The sequence below is a fragment of the Ailuropoda melanoleuca genome, chromosome 17, assembly GCF_002007445.2.
Source record: "Ailuropoda melanoleuca isolate Jingjing chromosome 17, ASM200744v2, whole genome shotgun sequence".
NCBI lineage: Eukaryota > Metazoa > Chordata > Mammalia > Carnivora > Ursidae > Ailuropoda > Ailuropoda melanoleuca.
Window position 1 is genome coordinate 24,706,501 of NC_048234.1, and position 19,826 is coordinate 24,726,326.

At 42.1% G+C, this 19,826-nt stretch overlaps 1 protein-coding gene across 1 annotated transcript in view; it reads left to right on the plus strand.

The window, feature by feature from the left end:
* The first annotated feature begins 6 nt into the window (after positions 1 to 6).
* The window catches only part of FAM189A2 (family with sequence similarity 189 member A2), a 58,799-nt gene continuing 38,979 nt past the window's right edge, over positions 7 to 19,826 (plus strand). Inside the window, exon 1 of the mRNA XM_034647038.1 lies at positions 7 to 201. Within this exon, the coding sequence (XP_034502929.1) occupies positions 118 to 201 (84 nt within the window). The 5' untranslated portion in view covers positions 7 to 117. The remainder of the gene's footprint in view (positions 202 to 19,826) is intronic.

A 19,826-nucleotide genomic window follows, 5' to 3' on the forward strand; every position in this document is an offset into this window, starting at 1 on the left:
CCCGCGCTCTCCTCCCGCCGGGCCGCCGCAGCTGCCGCCGCCGCCCCGGGCTCGGCGCTGCTGCCCGCTCGCCCGCTGCTGTCGCTCGGGCTGCTGCAGCTGATCCTGGGCTGCTGCATGGTGGCGCTGAGCTTCGGGGCGCTGTCGCTGAGCAGCTCCCCTCAGGTGAAGAACTCGTGTCCGTTCTGGGCCGGCTCCTCGGTGAGTGCCGCGCGCGCCCCGCTCGCCTGGACAGGGCCCGCCGGGGGAGCGGGGAACTCTGGCGGGTCTCCTCACTGCCCGGCGTTGCGCCCCCCTCCCCCCGCTCCCAGGGCTGAGGATGGGGAGCACAGCCCCTTAAGCCAATTGAAGTTTTGGAGGCGTTGAGGCTGGGGGAGAAAGAGGCTCAAAGAGTAGTTCAGGGGTGAATTAGTTGGGCTGCACCTGGACAGTGTCTGTTCTGTGCAGGCTAAAGGATTTTGTTGTCCTGTCAAGTTAATAGAATAAAATGGATTTCCAGCTCCGGGAGATTGGAAGAATGGGGGTGGATGGTAGGAAAGTAGGAGAAAAATGATTGAACTTCGGGTCGTTGAGTATTAACTTCTCCGAAAACGTCTGTGCGGGGAGGATGGGCATTTGATGTGTTTTGTCCACTGAGGTGTCCACAGAGTCTGGCCCATAGTAGGTGTATTTGTGGGGTGATTGAAGTGACAACTTGACTCGGGCACGCCATTTACTTTATTCCACTTTAAGGCACACGGGAACGTGAAATGTGTTGGGTAGGATGGCTGCACTCTATCCGGGGACAAGTTCAGGAGGTAATGACAGGGTGTGTGCAAACATGCTTGTACCTGGTCATTAAAGGAGGGCCCTAAACTCCCACTTGATTATTGGAGCCAGGCAGGCTGCTGTGCAGATTGAATTCTCAAGAACCCCAAGTGTCATTAAGCATGAGCTCCCCCAAGCCTCCAGAGCAGCTGACCAGAGTTGTCTACCCGCCTGCAGCGACTTGGCCCTGCTTGATCCAATGGGGAGGGCTGTTCTGGGGCAAAAGGTGCCCAGCCTCTGGAGAAGGCTGCTGCCTTCAATGTCTATGAACTCCAGGTGGCTCCTCATCCCCGCCTCCTAAAATGTCCTAGCGTCTAAGGCATCCAGCCTCTTGAGGTTTGCTGGGTGTTGAGAGACTTGGAAATAAGTCTTTGTGGAATGATTGTGGAAGATGCGTATTTGAAAGTAAAGGACCTTTTAATGAAGTAACTAAATCACAAAGTCTGGCAGTGCCTGTAGTTTGAGTAAGACGTGTAATGACCATATGTGCCAAATAAACATAAAACTGTCCTTTTGCAGGTCCACACATACCCAGGTCCAAGACCAGATTTTAAGAATATAGGGAGAACTAATTGAACCCAAAGTAATTGTTTGAATAAGAACATTAAGTACTGTGAGCCCGGGCTGACATTTTATACTTAAATGGATGCCAGTTTGCTCTCCTTTTGAAATACTTTGATGCTGGATGGTCTGACTGGTACAGCCTGTGCTGTGGAGTTCACGCTCTGTTCATCGTGTTGGAGGAATCCCACCCTCCTGGCCCTGCCACTGGGCTCTCCCCATGGCCTCCTGGAGTCTTTTTTTTTTTTTTTTTAAACAACAGGGTAGGGATTAGATTCATTATGCTCCCTAGTCCACTCATCAGTCTAAATTCAGCCAAATGGTGGATGCATTTCATTTCTCTAATTGCCATGGGCCAGAAGTGAATCTTGCATACATTTGTAAGGATTTCCTCTGTATGAAATTATAATCTCTTGTCCTCTCAAAGATAGCTAGTCTAGGAAGATTTAAACCTATTTTTTTTTCCTCTTCTGAAATCAAAACCCCAAATCACTGTACTACTGTGAATTATTTCAGAGGTGAGTGCACTTCGATGTCAGTCAAACCACTGTTGGATTTTATGAAGTACATATAGCTAAAAAAAAAAAAAAAAAAAAAAAAAAAAAAAAAAAAGGGCCATCAGCCAGAAGATGAAGGCTGTTCCTGGACCTGCTGGCTGGGCGTGTCCTTGTTTTCTAGGACCCAGCAACACAGAGCAGGGAAAGAATCAGTGCCTTGGAACTAAATTCTCTTCTGTCCAGTTGTTTTCCACACCCCACCCCTCAGCTCTATATGCGAACCTGCAATTGTTCATTATGCTTATTTTTTTGTGGCCTGTTTCTGAGGTTGACCACAGAATTTGCAAAGTGACCATAGAACCAACAGAAACTGTGTGTCCAGAATGACTGGGTAGTATTTGAGGATGACATTAGGCACCATGACCACGGTGTTTTAGGAAAAAAGTTTCACCAGTAGCATATGCCTTTTGAATTTATGTACATGAGAGAGGCTTTTTGTTTGTTTGTGTGTGCGTGTTTTGTTTTGTTTTGTTTTGTTTTAACTCTGCATTATGTGAAATTTTAAATTTACTCAAACATTGTTCAGTGAACCCTCCCATGCCTCTCACCCAGCTCCAACAACTGCTTCATCTCTGTGTCCTCCTGGCTTTGCTGCTGGCTCTGTGTGTTCTGAGAGTATCAGAAGGATGAGTGTTTTAAGCAGGGTAGGAATGAGCTCCATCATGCTCCCTAGGCCATTTGTCAGATTAACTTCCCACGTTATTTTGAAGCCAGTCTCAGACATCACACCATTTCATCTGTAAATAGTTCAACATGTGTATCGTTTTTAAAAGAAAAGCTAAACAGCAGAAAATATAAACAGAATAGAGAGACAGCATAGATGTGACCGGGCAGGTCTTAAGAAACCACCCCCCGACCACTTTACACAGGTTATTATGAAAATTTTAAATCTCAGCAAATGTAGAAAGAATAGTATAATGAACCTCTATTTATCCTTCATCCAGCTTCAGTAGTTCATCAACACATGGCCACTTCTCACCCACACCCACTCCCCCTACTGGATTATTTTAAGGTAATTCCCTGGTATCATAATTTCAGCCATGAAATATTTCAGTATGGATTTCTAAAAGAAAGCGGCTTAAGAGACAAAGAAAGGGCTTAATGGCACATTGTAATATACTAATAGAATGAGAGCTAAACTAAGGTTTTTATGAAAAAAGCTTAAAAATTATGACTTGAGGATGGCAGGGTTGGATTTTTTTTAAATAACAGCTTTATTGATATATAATTCACATTCCATACAATTCACCTATTTATGGCGTGCAATGCAATGACCTTTGGTGAATTCATGGAGATGTGCAACCATCGCCACAACCAATTTTAGAAAGTTGTCATCACCCCAAAAAGAAACTCTGTACCCATTAGCAGTCATCCCTATTTCCCCCTTGGCTCTTTTATCCCTAGGCAACCACTCATTAATCTACTTTCTGTGTCTATGGATTATTCTGGACATTTCACATAGATGGAATCATCCAATATGTGGTCCTTTGTCACTGGTTCATTTCACTTAGCATAATGTTTGCAAGTTTCATTCAGATTATGGCGTACTTCATTCCTTCATTGCCAAATGAGATTCCACCATATTGACATACGATGTTTTATTTATCCCTCAGAAGTTTTGTTGGCGTATGCAACTAGGTAGTTGAGTGCTAGTGTCAGTTCGTCTAAGGTTACTTTGGACCCACGTTGGAACACAGTGGAAGGATATCTTCATCTCCTGAGCTTTGAATGACCATGACGTGCCTTAGTTGGCTCTAGCGATTAAATTGGCATATCTTTCAGCTTCAGTAAAAATTTTGCTTCTATATTTGATACAAAATTAAATTCAAGGGACAGATACATTCATTAAAAGGACTATTTTATTAATACAGTGTAATTCAAGAACATTTTGCCATATATACCTCTGTTAAGTGTTCTCACCTTGAGCCTGAGATTTGGAAGCTGCCTTCACTTGTCTGGACCTTGAAGACATTTTGTCTATTTTACTATATATTTAAGAATTAACAAGTCCTATAAAGAGTCTTTTTCCATACTTTACATTTATGCTGTCAGCGATTTGAAGGGAGTGTTTTTAATGTACTCATTGTTTTTGAGCATTCCGTGATCATTTATTTTCTTCCTGGTATTGGTTAGGGACTCAATCTACTATTATCCCTGAAGGGCATGAAACTAAGAGATTAGCCACTTTTGAAAGCATCATGAAGTTTGACTCCAGGTGGGTGGCAAAAGGAGAATCTCCAAGGCCATGTTCAGGTCATGCTGTCGTGGCTTTTGATTTGGGGGCACATTTAGTTACTACCACACTGCACTGGATTAATGAAAGAGTAGAGGATTGCATTGGTTTGTGTCTTCTCCTTCAAAAAACAAAATTCCTTATTCTGATGACATATACGATCCTTGGAAGATATTTCAGGCAAATGGTAGAGAATTGGTTATTATTAGTTATTGCTCTTCTCTGGGAGCCTTAACATCCTTAATATTATCTGCATACATCTCTGCTTTGAGTCACTGACCTAAACTCATGGTCCTCCCACCCTTGAGTCTGTATTCTTTGTCAAGATTCTGGTTCCTTATAAAGAGACAGATGTTGGTGAACCCTAACGTAAACATTTTTTTAAAAATTGCAGTGATGAAACATAAAAAAGAATGAATGGTTCAAAGGAGAAACTAACTCAAAAATTCTGAAGTCTCTACCAGTTAAACAACAGTAAATACATTTCTTCTCTCATAGTCACCAAGTACTACGTCAGTATTTACGGGCCATTTTAAATACAATTTTTGTGACGATTTTATTGATTTTCTTTGGTCCTTTATTTTACGTGGCAGCAGAGTGACATTGATAAATTCTTCAGTAAGTCGTTGAGCCTCTCAGCCTCAGTTACCCATCTGTAGAATGGGTACGATGATTCTTGCCTCAGAACTGATTTTGTGAGGGTGTAACTCGAGAACATATAGGAGAACTTGCCACTGGGCCCTGGTACCAGGCCTGGCATATAGTAGAACCTCTATCAGTGTTTTTTAAACATCAAGGCAATATTTAATCCAAGTAAAGTGAAAAGGCCAATTTTCTCTGGGACATTCTAGTAACCATCGTGTATACATTAGAAATATCCAGGTGCCCACTTCCTCAGTCTTTTTAATGAATCATGTTGGATAGATGGGGAAGAATGATACACACCAGCACATACACATGCACACATTTTTTAAAATTGCCAGTGTAAAAGTTATAGGGCAAGATAGATTGTTGAGAGGTTTGATTAGTTTGTGCTTAATTCATAAGGTAAACATGGTACATTTACAGCTTGGCTCTTTTTATCTCTATGTTCAGCTATAGCAACTTTTGGCAAACAATCCAGAGCATTTTTGCCCTAAGGTATGTTCATGGATAGCAAAGGAAAAATAGGGCAGTAAAATAATAAGCTTTTGATCTTAATGATTTGATTTTTAAGTTGGGAAATTAAGGCACATTAACCATATATGGTGGGTAATAATGATTCTTGCATGAAGTATCTTGGAATTCTTCTCTGCAATATCTTTGAAAAAAGAAAGGCCTCTGCTTTTTCCTACAAGTTACAAGGAATGGGATACAAGTGAGTGAAACCAAAATTATAATAAATCTCATTATAGTAATATAGAGATAATTTAGTGTTAGAAAATAGGTGCTTACCTGTTCATTCAGGGCAAGTTTCATCTTGCACTGGGTGGAAAGAATGCTGCTGAAGTTGCTTTTTGCTGTTGGTATACTCTTTTAGGAAGCACAAGAGTGAAAAATGTATTTAGGCTGAAAGAGCCTTCTTCGAGCAGGTGCATCCCCTGTTTCTGATCTTCATTCATTCATTTATTCACCATCCATTCATTCATTTGTTGACTCTGGCCATAACTAACTGAGTGACTTTAGGAGCTTGAATACTCAGATCCAAACCCTCATGGGATTACCAGTGAGTGTAAAATACAATCAAACAAGTAATAGCATTGTGGTGTAATGGGTACTATGGAGGGCTAGTGTTAAGGGACCTTCTTGTCCCTTCTGACGGAGCTCCAGCTACTGCTACTACTGAGGGAGATGGAGGTATTGAATGTTCTGCCTCCTTCTCTCCTTTTCCTCACCCTTCTTGCCATTCATGAATTCCCTCCAGCCCCAGATGAAATGCAAGCGTCTATTTCCTAAGCTCTAAAAAATTCATCCCCCGCTGCAGCTCTTCTGTTCCTCATTCCAGAGGATTCTAACTATTCAGTCTCTGCCTCACCTCTCACAGGGTTCCATAAATGTTGTAGGGTTTAATAGGACTTGAAGAATGAGAGAAATTGAGTAGAAATAGGTATATGCCTTTGTTGCCAGGTTTAGGACTGAGGTGGATGTAACTACCTGCAACTGGAACGTAATTTCTTAAAGCATCCCTGTAAAGAAGGGTGGTTTACAAAAATCCTGTTAGGATTTAATGTGAGTGTGTGCTGAGTCTATAAAATAATTCAAATGGAAATTTATTTATTACCTTTAAACGTTTTGCCTTACAATCCATGAACATGGTATATGTTGATTTGAGTCTTCATTTAATACTGCTTAATAAGGTTTATATTTTAATAAGGTTAATAAGGTTTATATTTCTTCCTACTGGGTTTTAAGTATCTTTGAGGTCATATGTATTTTGAGATTATTGATATTTATTATTTGTCAAATACATGTTGTCCATATTTTTAAAATTATGTTTTAAGTTTAGTTTATTGCTCATATATGCAAAATCCCCTCTCAAAAAATAATAAATATAGCTTAGTCCCTTTATCCCAGAGACCCTTGATTTTAAATGACAATTGTATTTGTTATGATCTATTAAGTATATGAATACACATATATATATTTACCCCTTTCACCGTAGCAACCCTATTCCTGGGATTTTATCCAACAGAAACAAAAAGCACTTGTTTTTAAGCATTATTTGGCCATGGATGGTTACCACAGCATTGATTGTGAAGGCAAAAAACTGGAAATAGAGTGAGTATCAATGAATATGAAAATGACCAAATGCATTGGGTAAACCATGTAGCCATTAAACAGAAATGAATGAGAGCTGTTCCACTGGACATGAAGTGATTCCCTTGAGGTATTTATTGAGAAAGAAAAAGAAGAGGAGGGAAAATATCTTTTATGACCCATTTTTTATAAAAGTTCACCTCTGTGCATGTGTATATATATATATACACATACACGTATTTGTCTAGCAATAAGAATTTACAGAAAACTATGTACATGTGTAAAATATGTAAACACACCAAATTGTTAATGGGGTGAGGGTGAGATTATGTGGCTGGTGGGGGAGATGGAGAGTATAGCTGAGGTCACTCGCTATTTTTATGGGCATTTATGGGTTGGGCTAGACACCTCATTTTAATGATAATACTGTCTTAATGGAAAAAATGTGTTCCAAAAGGCTGAACCACAGGGTTTTCTGTATTGAGGGAGACAGGTGGTCTAAATACCAAACAGTAACTGGTAATTCACATCATGTTTTTATTTTAGCGAAGTGAGCTGTTTGTGTTTCCCTCAAGGGCAGTCTGATGTTTCAGTTATGTTTTTACAAAAATGGTTGCATTTCCTCAGTAAGCAGCAGGGCGGGCAGGCAGGGAGCACACGCCCATGTGGGCACACACACATACACGCGTGCGCACATAAAGACTTATCATGCACACACATGTGCGAGAGTCCATGCCAGCACACAGCCTGCAGGTGGAGACAGCACCGGATTGCAGGGAATCCGGAGGAATCGCTCTCATCACAGCTGGGTAAACATTTGAGTTCGAGGAGACCCAGAGATGGTTTTCTTCACGTCCCACATCTCTAAGGAAACTAGAGTGAGGACCGGAAAAGTGATCTGACTTGGCCTAGGTTGCATAGTTATTTGGAAGCCAGGTGGGGAACCTGGACCCCAAGGTCTCATGGATTTCACCTTCCAATTTGTCAAGTAGATGCGGCCACATGCAGATGCATGCCCTGCGTGTCTCCAGGCAGAAATCATTCAGAATGAAGAAAGAGCCCATTGCCTTTAAGATGATTACATGGATTTCATGCCTGGTGGGCAGGCAGCTGATAGTATGTTTAAACATACATGGGGGGGCGCCTGGGTGGCTCCGTCCGTGAAGCCTCTGCCTTCGGCTCAGGTCATGATCCCAGGGTCCTGGGATCGAGCCCGACGTCGGGGCTTTATGCTCAGCAGGGAGCCTGCTTCTCCCCCTCCCTTTGCCTGCTGCTCCCCCTGCTTGTTCTCTCTCTCTCTCTCTGTATGTGTGTTAAATAAATAATTAAAGTCTTAAAAACAAAACCAAATGTACATGGGATACGAGGATCTGTTGCCTATCTGCCCATATGTGGTTTCTGGTCCTTGATGTAAGCGGGTAGACGTGTCCTCTGCTGGTTTGACACTGTGCAGTGATTTACTCTCAGCCGGTAAATGGAGAACGGAGGGCATGGTGGCCGGCCTGTGAGCTTGGAATCTAAAGTAACGCTGTAAAATCCCTGTTGATTTGTAGCGGATAAACAATAATTGTGAACTGGCACATTTGAGGGATTTTGGTAAAAAGTGTACGTAAAGGCAAACCCTCATAACAGCCTTGAGCAGATGCAGGCACACTGTTCCTCGAAGGGAAGTGTGCTCCCCGCGACACGACAGTGTCCCTGAGCTGAAGAATCACTTTGATTGTCCTTTCCCAACGGCTTAGTGAACTGTGTTACCCAGAGAGCTGACGGTGATTTTTAGTTTGCGTTTTGGCCAAATGCTGATTCTTCTTTACCTAGGATTTTAGATTGTTGTTTATCGAAGTGTCGTTTTGCAACGTGAGACTTTTCTCACTATCCTCCCTCCCCTCTTTGTGGAGTAAAGGCTCAGGAACATTTATTGGCTGCCGGTCATGTGACAGGCGCCAGGCTGGGAGCCGAGGATTGGGAGACAAGGTAGGGGTTCACTGTTGGTGGGCAAGGCAAAGGTGCACCTCTCAAGTTATTAGGACACAGAGCATTTGGGGGGGAACACTGTGTAGAGGGCTTCCTGGAGTGTGCCAGGAGTGTGGGGTGGTGGGATCCGTGAAGGCTTCTCAGAGGAGGTGACTGCTAGTCAGGATCTTGCAGGATGCATAATAGTTCTCAGGCAGCTATGAGGCGAGCTGGGAGAAGACGCTGCAGCCAAGAGAAGCTCAGAGCCTTGCAGCATCTGCCAGCCTGATGGGGGGACAGGTGTACCTGGGAGGAAGATGGGTGGGGGGACGGGCAGGGATGCATAGAAGCCAGGCTTGAGAAGTGGGCAGAGGAAGATTCCGAGAGACCTTGTGTACCACTTCGGGGAGTTCACTTGTCCCGCAAAGGACGGGTACCCACCTTATGAAGGGAGGGTGGCAGCCACGCATACGTCATATGAGGCTGACAACGGCAACACGTTAGGTGCTCTGGGGCAGGGCGCTTGGATCAACAGTACTGGTTCCTTCACTGACTGGATGGATAGTCTACTTTCCGGTGTTGGTGTTGTTGTTGTTCTTCCTCTTCTTCTTTTTAAGATTTTATTTATTTATTTGAGAGAGAGAGAGCACAAGCAGCGGAGGGGCAGAGGGGCAAGCAGACTCCCCACGGAGTAGGGAGCCCTAAGAGGGCCTCGATCCTAGGACCCCGAGATCATGACCCCAGCTGAAGGCAGATGCTCAACCGACTGAGCCACCCAGGCGCCCCTCTTTGTATGTTCTTAATTGACCTTAAGAAAAAACATACACAGTCAATAAAAAAGCTTTGGGGGCCTTGGGGGGAGGGAGAGTCCAAAGTGGTCTACCAGGGCTCATGTAATCAGCAAGAATATTAAACGTTAGGATTAGAAGGCTCTGAAATTTTAGGGGTTTTTGAAAAAAAATATATACTTTCGAGACTAGGATTAGTTTCGTGGAATTGGTCCCTCTCCTAGATTTATGACACTGCTTATCTTTCTAGGTGATACTCTCTGGAATCATAGGATTAACGACTTGGAAACGGCCTATGATACTCCTGGTATGTAGTGATCTCATAAATTGTTACCCTTTGTACAATGTGCTATGTGAGAAGTCTGTTGGAATCAACCACTGAAGAAATGCCGAAGCTTTCTTGTTCATTAAAAAAAGAAGCTAGCAATGAATATTCTTGGAAGTCAGACGTTCTCATAACGGTAAAGCGAGATGATAATTTTGCCAGTTTTCTGATTCATTTTAAACTTCTTACGTACCCAGGATTAGATCCAGTATCTAGTTCCAGGATTAGATCCACTGTAAAGATGTAATTTTAAAAATCAGTTTGCTATGGGCATTTTAAAACATATACTAAAGCGAAGGGGCTAATGTAATGAACTCTCTACACTGATCCCCCAGCTTCAGCAACTACCAACTCAGCCATCCTTGTTCAGCTAGACCCTCACCCATCCATTCCTCTGCTCCCCACGTTCTTTTTCCCTGAATATTCTTTTGAAGTAAATCTCAGATGTTAAATCATGAATACATAATTTTTTATTGTTATCATGCTTTGGTTGGACATCTCAGAGTTTCATGACTTGGACTCTCTGTATTCTCTGTCACACATCTATAATATTTTCATGGTAATAAAGACATATATTGGTAACTTTATCCTTTTTTTTAGTTATTGAGGTAAAATACACATAATATAAAGTTAACCAGTTTTAAAGTTCACAATTCAGTGGCATTTAGTACATTCCCAATATTTGTTCTTTTGTTTTTATTTGCTATGTCCTTTGGACTCAGGGAATACTATGAAAATAGACAATTACCAATGGAATTGCCAACTTTCAAAGATGAAGCAGATGGTCTGACAAATGCGATTTGAAGTACATATACTGAAAAAAAATTTTTTTTCTATATAACATCTCTTCTGATTTTTCTCCCATCCGTTTTTGAAATAGGGTTAAATAATTTTCTAAAACCATTTTGTGTATGTAGTTAACAGTTCATCTTAAACTGCCCACTGTTTGCTGGGTGGTGGGGAATAAATACAAAAGTAGCTAAATTCTTAAACGCAGGGAGAAGCAGCCCACTGTAGAATACAGTCCATGTAATGGACCCCAGTACTGTGCTGATGGTCTTGAAAAACTAAAGAGTCTTCAGGCCCACAAGACAATTCAGGCAACATTTTAGAAGTCCATCAATTATGGCATTTAGTGAAACTCTTAATATTTCTGACAGGAGTGAATTATTGGTGCAGCATTTTAATGGACGAGACAGCAGGGTAGAGGAAAATGAGGCTTCAATGAGTTTTATGGCATGTGCTATGAGTGGCTGAGGTCTGTTTTGCAACAACTCTTTAGAAAAATGTTGGATGGTGTCCAGTGTTTATACTAATATTTGGTTATAGGAGTCATTTTCGCCCTGATTTTTTCCATTGGGTCAATATTGAAATGCTCAGTAATACAAAACTCAGTTATTCAAATTAAAATCAGAAAATCTCTAATGCTATTTGTACTTTTAAGATTCCAAAAAAAAAAAAATCGTGAGAAAGATATGAGCGTGTGTTCTGGGTAGATATTTAGAAGGTGGACCTTTTAAGAAATGTATTTCTCTAACATTGTTTTCTTTTGGAAAGGTGCCTCATAGATTTATTATGTGAGCTCAAACAACTGTAAAGGAAAATGACCTTGATAGAGATGTGTCTTTATTATATGCCTTTAGATTTATTTCTCAACTTCGTTGATAAGTATAGGTACAACTCTGTCAAAGTTATAACCAGTTTGTATGAACCATGTTGCGCTCTGCTTTTTCTGTTTAATATTACATTAGTTACGTCCATATCAGTAAATATTATGTTTCTGTGTACAAGGAGTCCACATGCCTGCCTGAATGGCATTCTGTCATATTTCTGTATTACCATCAGTTATAAGCCTGTTGGACACATGGGCTTCTATATTTCGACTGTTACGAATTACATATTTAGAAGGTCAAGTAGAGATTGTTTTGAAGTGTTAATTAGTGTTGATTTATAAAGAAGATTAATTAGTTGATAGGAATTGTACAAGGACAAACTTTCTGGGTATATCAATAGATCGTTCAAGCCTCAGTCAATATCATAAGTGAAAAACTTCAGTTCATGTGAATCTTAGTAATATTCTGTTATAACTTGTGTCATATGCCTTTGTTATGTTAAAAAATAAAAAAATCATGTGATGTTATGAAAGAAACTGGATATGCCAGTCAGACACTTGTAGTCTGAGTTCCAGCTCATCCCCTGAAGAGCTGTATAATGTACAAGCCACTTAACTTTCCTGAGTGTAGTTTTCTTTTCCTTTTTTTTTTAATGTTTTTTTTTATTATATTATACTAGTCACCATACAGTACATCCCTGGTTTTTGATGTAAAGTTTGATGATTCATTAGTTGCGTATAACACCCAGTGCACCATGCAATACGTGCCCTCCTTTCTACCCATCACCAGCCTATCCCATTCCCCCACCCCCCTCCCCATGAATGGAGGGAATAATCTAGTGACACCAACGGGTGGTTCTGACTTCCCCCCACCCTCCCCATAATGGCTGCTTCACCTTTTCTCTGGCTTCCCCCAGACCCTTTCCTGAGCTTAGGGAACGTGCCATTGGATGATTTGGGGTGGGAGGTCACGTTCCATCAGAGAGCCAGGAGGGCCCTGTGGGTCTCTGTTCCCACAGACGGGGGCTTGGCTGGTCAGTTCTAGCCCTTCTCCCCTTCATGCCCTATACTCTACCCACGGGGCACCTTCTGACAGGGACACAGCCAGGTTGTCTTCACCCCTGGTTCCTTCTTCCCCTAGCTGTTTGCTTGGCTGGCTCCTTTTCTTCTGGGTCTCAGCTCAGCAGTCAGTTCCTGAAGGAGACCTTCTCTGCCCACCGATGACAGTGGCCCATTGTCCCTGCCTCTCAGCGTGTCCCAGCACTGACTGATTTTGGCTTCATAATCTGTAATTAGCCTGTGTGCTGCTTGTTTACTCCTTGCTGTGTGTCTCCCCATCATAGATAGTTGTAGGAAGACACGGGTCTTGTCCGTCTTCTTCACCCTGTGTCCCCAGGGCCAGTGTGCTCGATACACATCTATTTTATTTGTCAGCCAATGAGAAATTTAGGTCCTAGGTTCTCGACGTTTCTTTCTTACTTTTGTCTTAAATTTCTCTCACTTGTTTCTGTCCTCTAGAACGTTATATTCTTCCCCTTTTAACATCAGGGTGGTTAGGGAGTATATGGGTGGTGGAGGTTGGGAGGGGCAGGTCGGTCTTTCTGGGCCCTTTGAGAGACAAGCTGTTCTCGTTGTGAGTTGTTGGGTGCACACTCACCTAGAACACTTGAATCCTTCCTTTTGAAACCTGTTTATACTTGTGCTCCTTCTTTTGTGATTGTTTCAGTGATTACATTCGGTTTTATCCTGGTGTGAACAAAGAAGGCTCAGTCTGACCCAATTCCTTCAAATTCAAGTTTTCGTGGAAACGCAAGAGTTGGATACGTTCATTTACTGGATCCCCTTCCTTATACCGATGAATTACTCGTGTGTCCAGAGCAAAAATAATAATCTTGGAACATCGTTTGCACACGTTTCTAGCTATTTTTGGCTATGACTAGGCTCAAGCTAGAGTGTATGTGCGTGTGCGCTCACTTTCGTGTGTGTGCACGCATCATTTCAGGTTGTGTGTTTTCTATCAAGAACAAACATTTTCCATTTTTAAAGAATGTTCTTATTTCTTCGAGGTATCTCCTTTTTCATTCTAGTAAAATGGTTTATAAGTTTTTAGAAATTACAGACTCCGTGCTGGGATAATCAAAGATTATCTTGTCTTGTCTTGGCACCTCGATTAAAAAATGGAATTGTCTTAATAAGATGTTTTTCTTTGGTGGTCCATTTGGTAAGAATTCCCACTGTGAAAGCCTAGGCAGACGTTCAGCCTATAGTTTTGGTTGCTTATGAAGTGGTCGCTTGGGGTGAATACACCCTTAAAGCTGATACAAAGATCGCTTTATTCTTTAGTGTCAAGAATGAAGGTACTTCCTTGGTGATGTTCTTCGGTCACATATGGTGTTTGTTCTCAACTGTGGGCCATGTGGGTTTGCACTCTAAACTGAGAATAGAAGAGGTAAATGAACTGGCTATTTAAAAAAAAAATGATCCCGTCAGTTTCTCTTCTAACTTCAAGATTATGGAATTTAGGGTAAAACTTCATTACCCAAAAGGAGACTAAAAAATGGTTTTGATATGATATACAGACATTCCGTCCTCTCATCCAACTGTCCAGACAGGCTAGGCTGGCAAACATGGTTCTGTGCCACAAAGCCATTTGGGGATTTGGGTTCTTTCCATGTTATTGTGCCTTGAAGGGAGAGTCATGGATCACCCAGACACTGTCAGGAGATTGAGGAATTAGCCCACCAGATGATCAGAAATACTTGTAGGTGGTTTAGCTGCAAGATAGCTGGTGGCCCTTTCATTTCTGATGACATGAAGACCAGGAGGGGTCAGAAGACCTGTGGGCAGTTTAGGGATCTGTACATTTATAAAATGAGCTCTTAAGCTCCGGCTTTGTGCATTCTGATTCTTTGAAGTATATTTCTTGGTTGTCAGAAATTTGGAATGAGCCTTAGTTTGAGAGTTCAAGAAACCTGCATTTTAATGCTGACACGTTATCACTAGTTATCGGCGACCTGGGGGACATCTCTTGGGTTCTGCATCTGTGAAATGATGAGCTTACATCAGAGCAATCTTCTAAGAGTCCTTTAGCTCTCATTGTGTAGGTTTCCAGAATCCTCATTAGTTACCCGGAGGGTGTTCTAACGTTAGATGGACATTTTCAACAGGCCATTATAAGCTCCCCGTATAGTATAGTAAAAATACTATGATTATTTCACTTTTGGTTTTTTAAGGCATAAAAATAGATGGCTGTTCTCCCTCTTCAGAATAATTAATAATAATCTGTTGCATGTATATAATGCTTAAGAGTTTTTATCTTTAGTCATGTGGTTTATATGGCAGGTATTTTTCCTGTTTTATAGATAAGGGACCAGTGGTTCAGGAGTGAACCAGCTTGTCCAGTTCACAAACACATGAACTATTATGAGAAAGAACTGGGGATGTTGACTCCTAGTCCAGTGCTCCTTTCTTTGTACCATTCCTCCACCTCTTCTATTCTGCTAGGTACTTCTCTGTGCCTAACAACAGCGTGTGTGTGCGTGTGTGTGTGTGTGTGTGTGTGTGTGTGTGTAATTTAAATTATTTTCTTATTTGTGACTGTCCAATTCTTGGTCAAGTTCTGAAGTGGCAAGTTTATCCTTAACTGAAAAGAGCAAGTGGCAGAATTAAGGCAACAGGAGGGTCAGCTTTGAGTCTTAATCCTGCCACTTGCCATCAGTGAGCAGCCAAGGAAATTATCTGATCAGTTTCCTCATCTGTACAATGGGGCTGTACCCATCTCTCAGGATTATAGACAGGAGTGCATGTTGGAACTATAAAATGGGTGCGCCTAGGTGGCTCAGTTGGTTAAGCGTCTGCCTTCAGTTCAGATCATCTCAGGGTGCTGGGATCAAGTCCTGCATCCAGCTCCTTTCTCAGTGGGGAGCCTGATTCTCCCTCTCCCTCTGCCTGCCGCTCCCCCTGCTTGTGGTCTCTCTCTCTCTCTCTCTGTCAAATAAATAAATAAAATATTTAAAAAAAACTGTAAAATGTAAACTGGGATCTAAGGTTAGGCGAGCACGTTATATATCATTTTCATCATCCATTGAGAAGATCTTCGAGCAGAGATTTGGTCTCTCAGTTCAGTGGGTCATTAGGTAGCCCATGGCAGCAAAATATGCATGTAGGCATCATTAAAGCACTGTGAGCTGGGCTCGGGCTTATCTGTGACCACAGTGGGCCCGCTCTGTTGGTAACAGAACTTCCATTTCTCTCCTCCGATTACCTGCTCCCCAAAACCGTGCATTGGGTAAGAAGCGGGCATCCTCAGGAACTGGAAGGACTTTGGGTGGCCCATCTCTGGGCAGAATCCAAGCCTGAGCAACTCCTTACTTTGCAAACTGGCCTCAGCCAAGTGGGTGTGCTCTCATTAGCAGCTTTAGTTTGTCAGCGACAGGTAATTGCCAAAGCTTTGAGATAACCTTCCTGCCAAGTCAATTATTACAATGAAAGTGAGCCTCAGGCCAAATTCTGCCACACACGCAAACGCTTATTAGCCAACAGACAAAACAATTGTTCGTGCGCTCTGTTCTGTAAGCTTAAAGGGTAGAGGCCTAAGATTTTTACTAAGCTTACAGAGCAGCGTGAGCAATTTTGTACCTCTAGTTTTTGTTGCATCCATTGGTCTTGAAAACCATTGCTGATGCCCTGAAATCCTGCTGAGGAAGCAAAGCTCAGTTTATTGGATCTGCTGCAGTAAAGGGGGACACCTCCTTGCCAGGGGTTCTTAGAAGGGGTGAATCAAAGAGAGCGTATTTGTAGGGTTGGAGGACCTTACAAGGTGAGCCTTGCAAGATAAGGAATTGATAGGGTTTGGGCAAAAAGCTATTACATATTAGCTTTGGCTTGATGGGCCAATGGAAAGGAGGGCCTGGAAGCAAGATTTGATGAATAAGCTGTCAGTTTTGATAAACTGTTTTAGTTGGTTCACAGTCTTACATTTGAGGAATATTTCCTGGGGCACGTAGCTAGGTTATCTTTGCTTGTTCTCAGTATGGTTTAATATAGAGTCAGAAAAGTATGGCCAGCCGCAGAATTGATCAACGTTGGGACAGGAAATTATGTTGGTTTTCGTTCTTACCAGACATTTCACGGAGAACCCATTGTTAACATCTGTTGTGCTAATTAAACGAGCTAAGAGTTTCATCAGTTGGACAACTCATTTCCACAATCACTCTGCTAATTTAACACAGTCGCTTGGTTGTTGCTGAGAGATGAAAGTAAAGGAAGCTTCTGGAGTATGACCTTTCTCATAAATGCTGGTTGACTATCCTGGAATTTGAATTCCTGACTGTCCTTAGGGTGTCGTGTGGACCAGCTGATACGTACATGGTATCACACTGTCTAAGTGCATTGCAGACACGCTGTCGTGGTAGGTGAGTGTCTGGGTTACAGAAGGGAGCCCTCCAACGAGCCCTGCATCCGGGCTGTCTGGGCCCCACAGCCGAGAGGGATCCACTTCTGATATGCCTAGGAGAGAACTGCAGGAACCATCCGTGATTTGGAGCAAGAGGGGAGACCGTTTTGAATTGGTGAGCGTCTTAAAATCGACACACCGTCATGTGGAAAGTTATAATGTGGGTGGTGCCACTTGCGTGTGTATTTTGTTTTGTTTTTAAACCTGGGGGATCTATACCTATGTGTTTGTGGTCACTTGGAAAATTTCTGAAAGAGTATACAAGAAACTGTTTATAGTAGGCACTTGTGTTGAGTGTGTTGTGTGAGTGGGAAGGGGAAGGAGGGAGGCTTGGACTTCCTATTTTGTACCTGCAGGGGACATGCATTGTGTTGTGGGACCAACTGTTTTGATTTCCTTGTTTTGTTTGGGTTTGGTGGCCAGCCTCTGTGGACCAGAACTCTCTTTGGGGTTTTGTTTCTTTGCCTTTGTGTAAATCTTGGTGGGAGGCACGGCCCTGACTCCAGCGATGGCAGCTTCTGAGGCCAGATGCTAACACTTCTAGATGCCAGCAGCCAGGATGTGAGCCCGCTGACCTCCACTCATGGGAGCTCCTGCCCAGGACTCTGAAGCTGGCGTCATTGATGCAGAAAAGGTCAGGCAGCTTAGACTTCCTTAGGCAAAAGAGGCAACCGGTGTCCAAGGCTGGAGACCAAGGACTGGTTTTCCTGGGGCATGACCTTGGTAGAGGTCCCAGTGCCCAGCTTCCCTTGGCTCCTTTCCAGGTTTCTGAGCCTGGTTCCTGGGGATTCTGTGAGCTACCTGATAGCCCTGCAAGAAATTCCTTTTCTGTTTAAATAGCCTGAGTTGGTTTCCGTCGTTCATAACATAATCAAGAACTCTGCTGTAGGACCGTGATTTTATTTCTTCTATGAATGTTACTTTTATAACAATTTAAAAAACGAATGCAAAAATAAATGAAAGGGATTCATTTTAAATATTTGGTCACTTATGGTAACTCAGGTGAAAAACAAGAAGTCCAGTGAGTGCTCAAATTAGATTAATTAATGGTGAGTGCTTGGTGTTGGATGTCAGGGCTGGGGTGGTGGCAGAACTGGGTGTTACTGATGTAATTTCTTAATGAGGATACCAAAGGGTGGCCTTGTAGAATTCTTTAATGAAGAAAACAGAATAATTTATAAATCTTTGTCGTTTAGCAGGTATCCTGCAAGTTGATGGAGACAAAAGAGTACAGATTTCAGTCAGACCAGGATATGATCTGGGTCCCCTAATTGCTTAATTTAGGGCATAATAAATAAATCAGCTCTCCGAGACTGTCTCCTATTTATTTTATGTCTATATCCACAAAATATATTTATAAATGATATATATATACATATTGTATATATCAAACATATATAGAGTACATACGTATGCACACTGTCTATATCAAACATATATATGGCATATATAAACATGCTCCATATATTTATCAAACCTATATATGTTATATATATATATACATGCCATGTATATGACATACACGTGTGCTACACACACACACACATATCAAACACACCATGGTGACATCGTGACATTTGATAATTTACTAAATGCCTTTTAAGAGGAAGAAAATCCTTTCTATTTAGGGAGCTCATTAGCCGCCTTTCTCTTATTAAAAATAGTCATCAGACCTCTGTACATTTCTCCAAGCACCCAAACCTGAGCTTACTCCCCAAATTAGCCACTTTAAACTCTTTCTGACTTTAGTGCTCATTGTCACCATCCTAAAGATGAGGGATTCATAACATTCTCTCCCATTTATCCTCTCTTGTTTTTTTTTAAATTATTTTAATTTCTCCTCTCAGTGACTTTATAATTTCAAATACTTTTATAAACTTCTGTTTCTCAATTAATCAACTTTGGATGGTATCTTTTGACTCTTTTTTTATAAAATGGAGAAATTAGCCCTTAAATCTACTTTTTTCCTTTTTCTGCCTCCTTCTGATAGTAAAGCCATTACTTTTATATTCTCCGTGTTTTAACATTTATGCCTTGCTCTTAGACTCTATTATACCATTCAAATTTTGTCCAGAAATTGTTTCTAAAATAGTGAAAGCAACAATAGCATTTACAGTATTTTCACTATGTGAATGTGATCGTAATAGCATGTGAGAGTTGGAGTCTATTTAAAAAAAATTTTTTTTAATTTTTAAAGATTTTATTTATTTGAGAGAGGGGGAAGGGGCAGAGAGAGAGGGACAAGCAGACTCCCTGCTGAGCAGGGAGCTTGATTCTGTGCTCAATTCTGGGGTTCAATCCCAGGACCCTGGGATCCTAATCTGAGCCGAAGTCAGACGCTTAACTGACCAAGCCACCCAGGCATCCTTGGATTCTTTATTTTCAGATTCACCTGGGGCTGCAGCACATAGAGCAGACGCCAACAGCTCCCACATTCCAGGGTTAGACTGTTGAAGCAGGACTGGTAACGCTTCTGGGTGAAAACCAGTTTTGCAACCCTTCCCAATCTCCATTCCCCAGCCTATAAAAAGATTAGGGATTAAGGAGACAAATGGTTTGGAGAAGTTACTGAATTGCCGTGGCATTTTGAGTCCACCTCCGCAGGGCGGGGAGGGAATGAGTGCTCAGAGATAAGCGCGTGGAGAACCTGATATGAGTCGGTTGGTTGACTCCACCGGTGTCAGGCACTTGCCTGGGGAATTTTAAAGGGCTGGTTGGAGTGCCTTGTGGCCTCCGAGTTTAAGACAACCGTTGGGAAATCGTTGTACTTTCCTAGACCAAGACCAAGCGGGGCGAGGC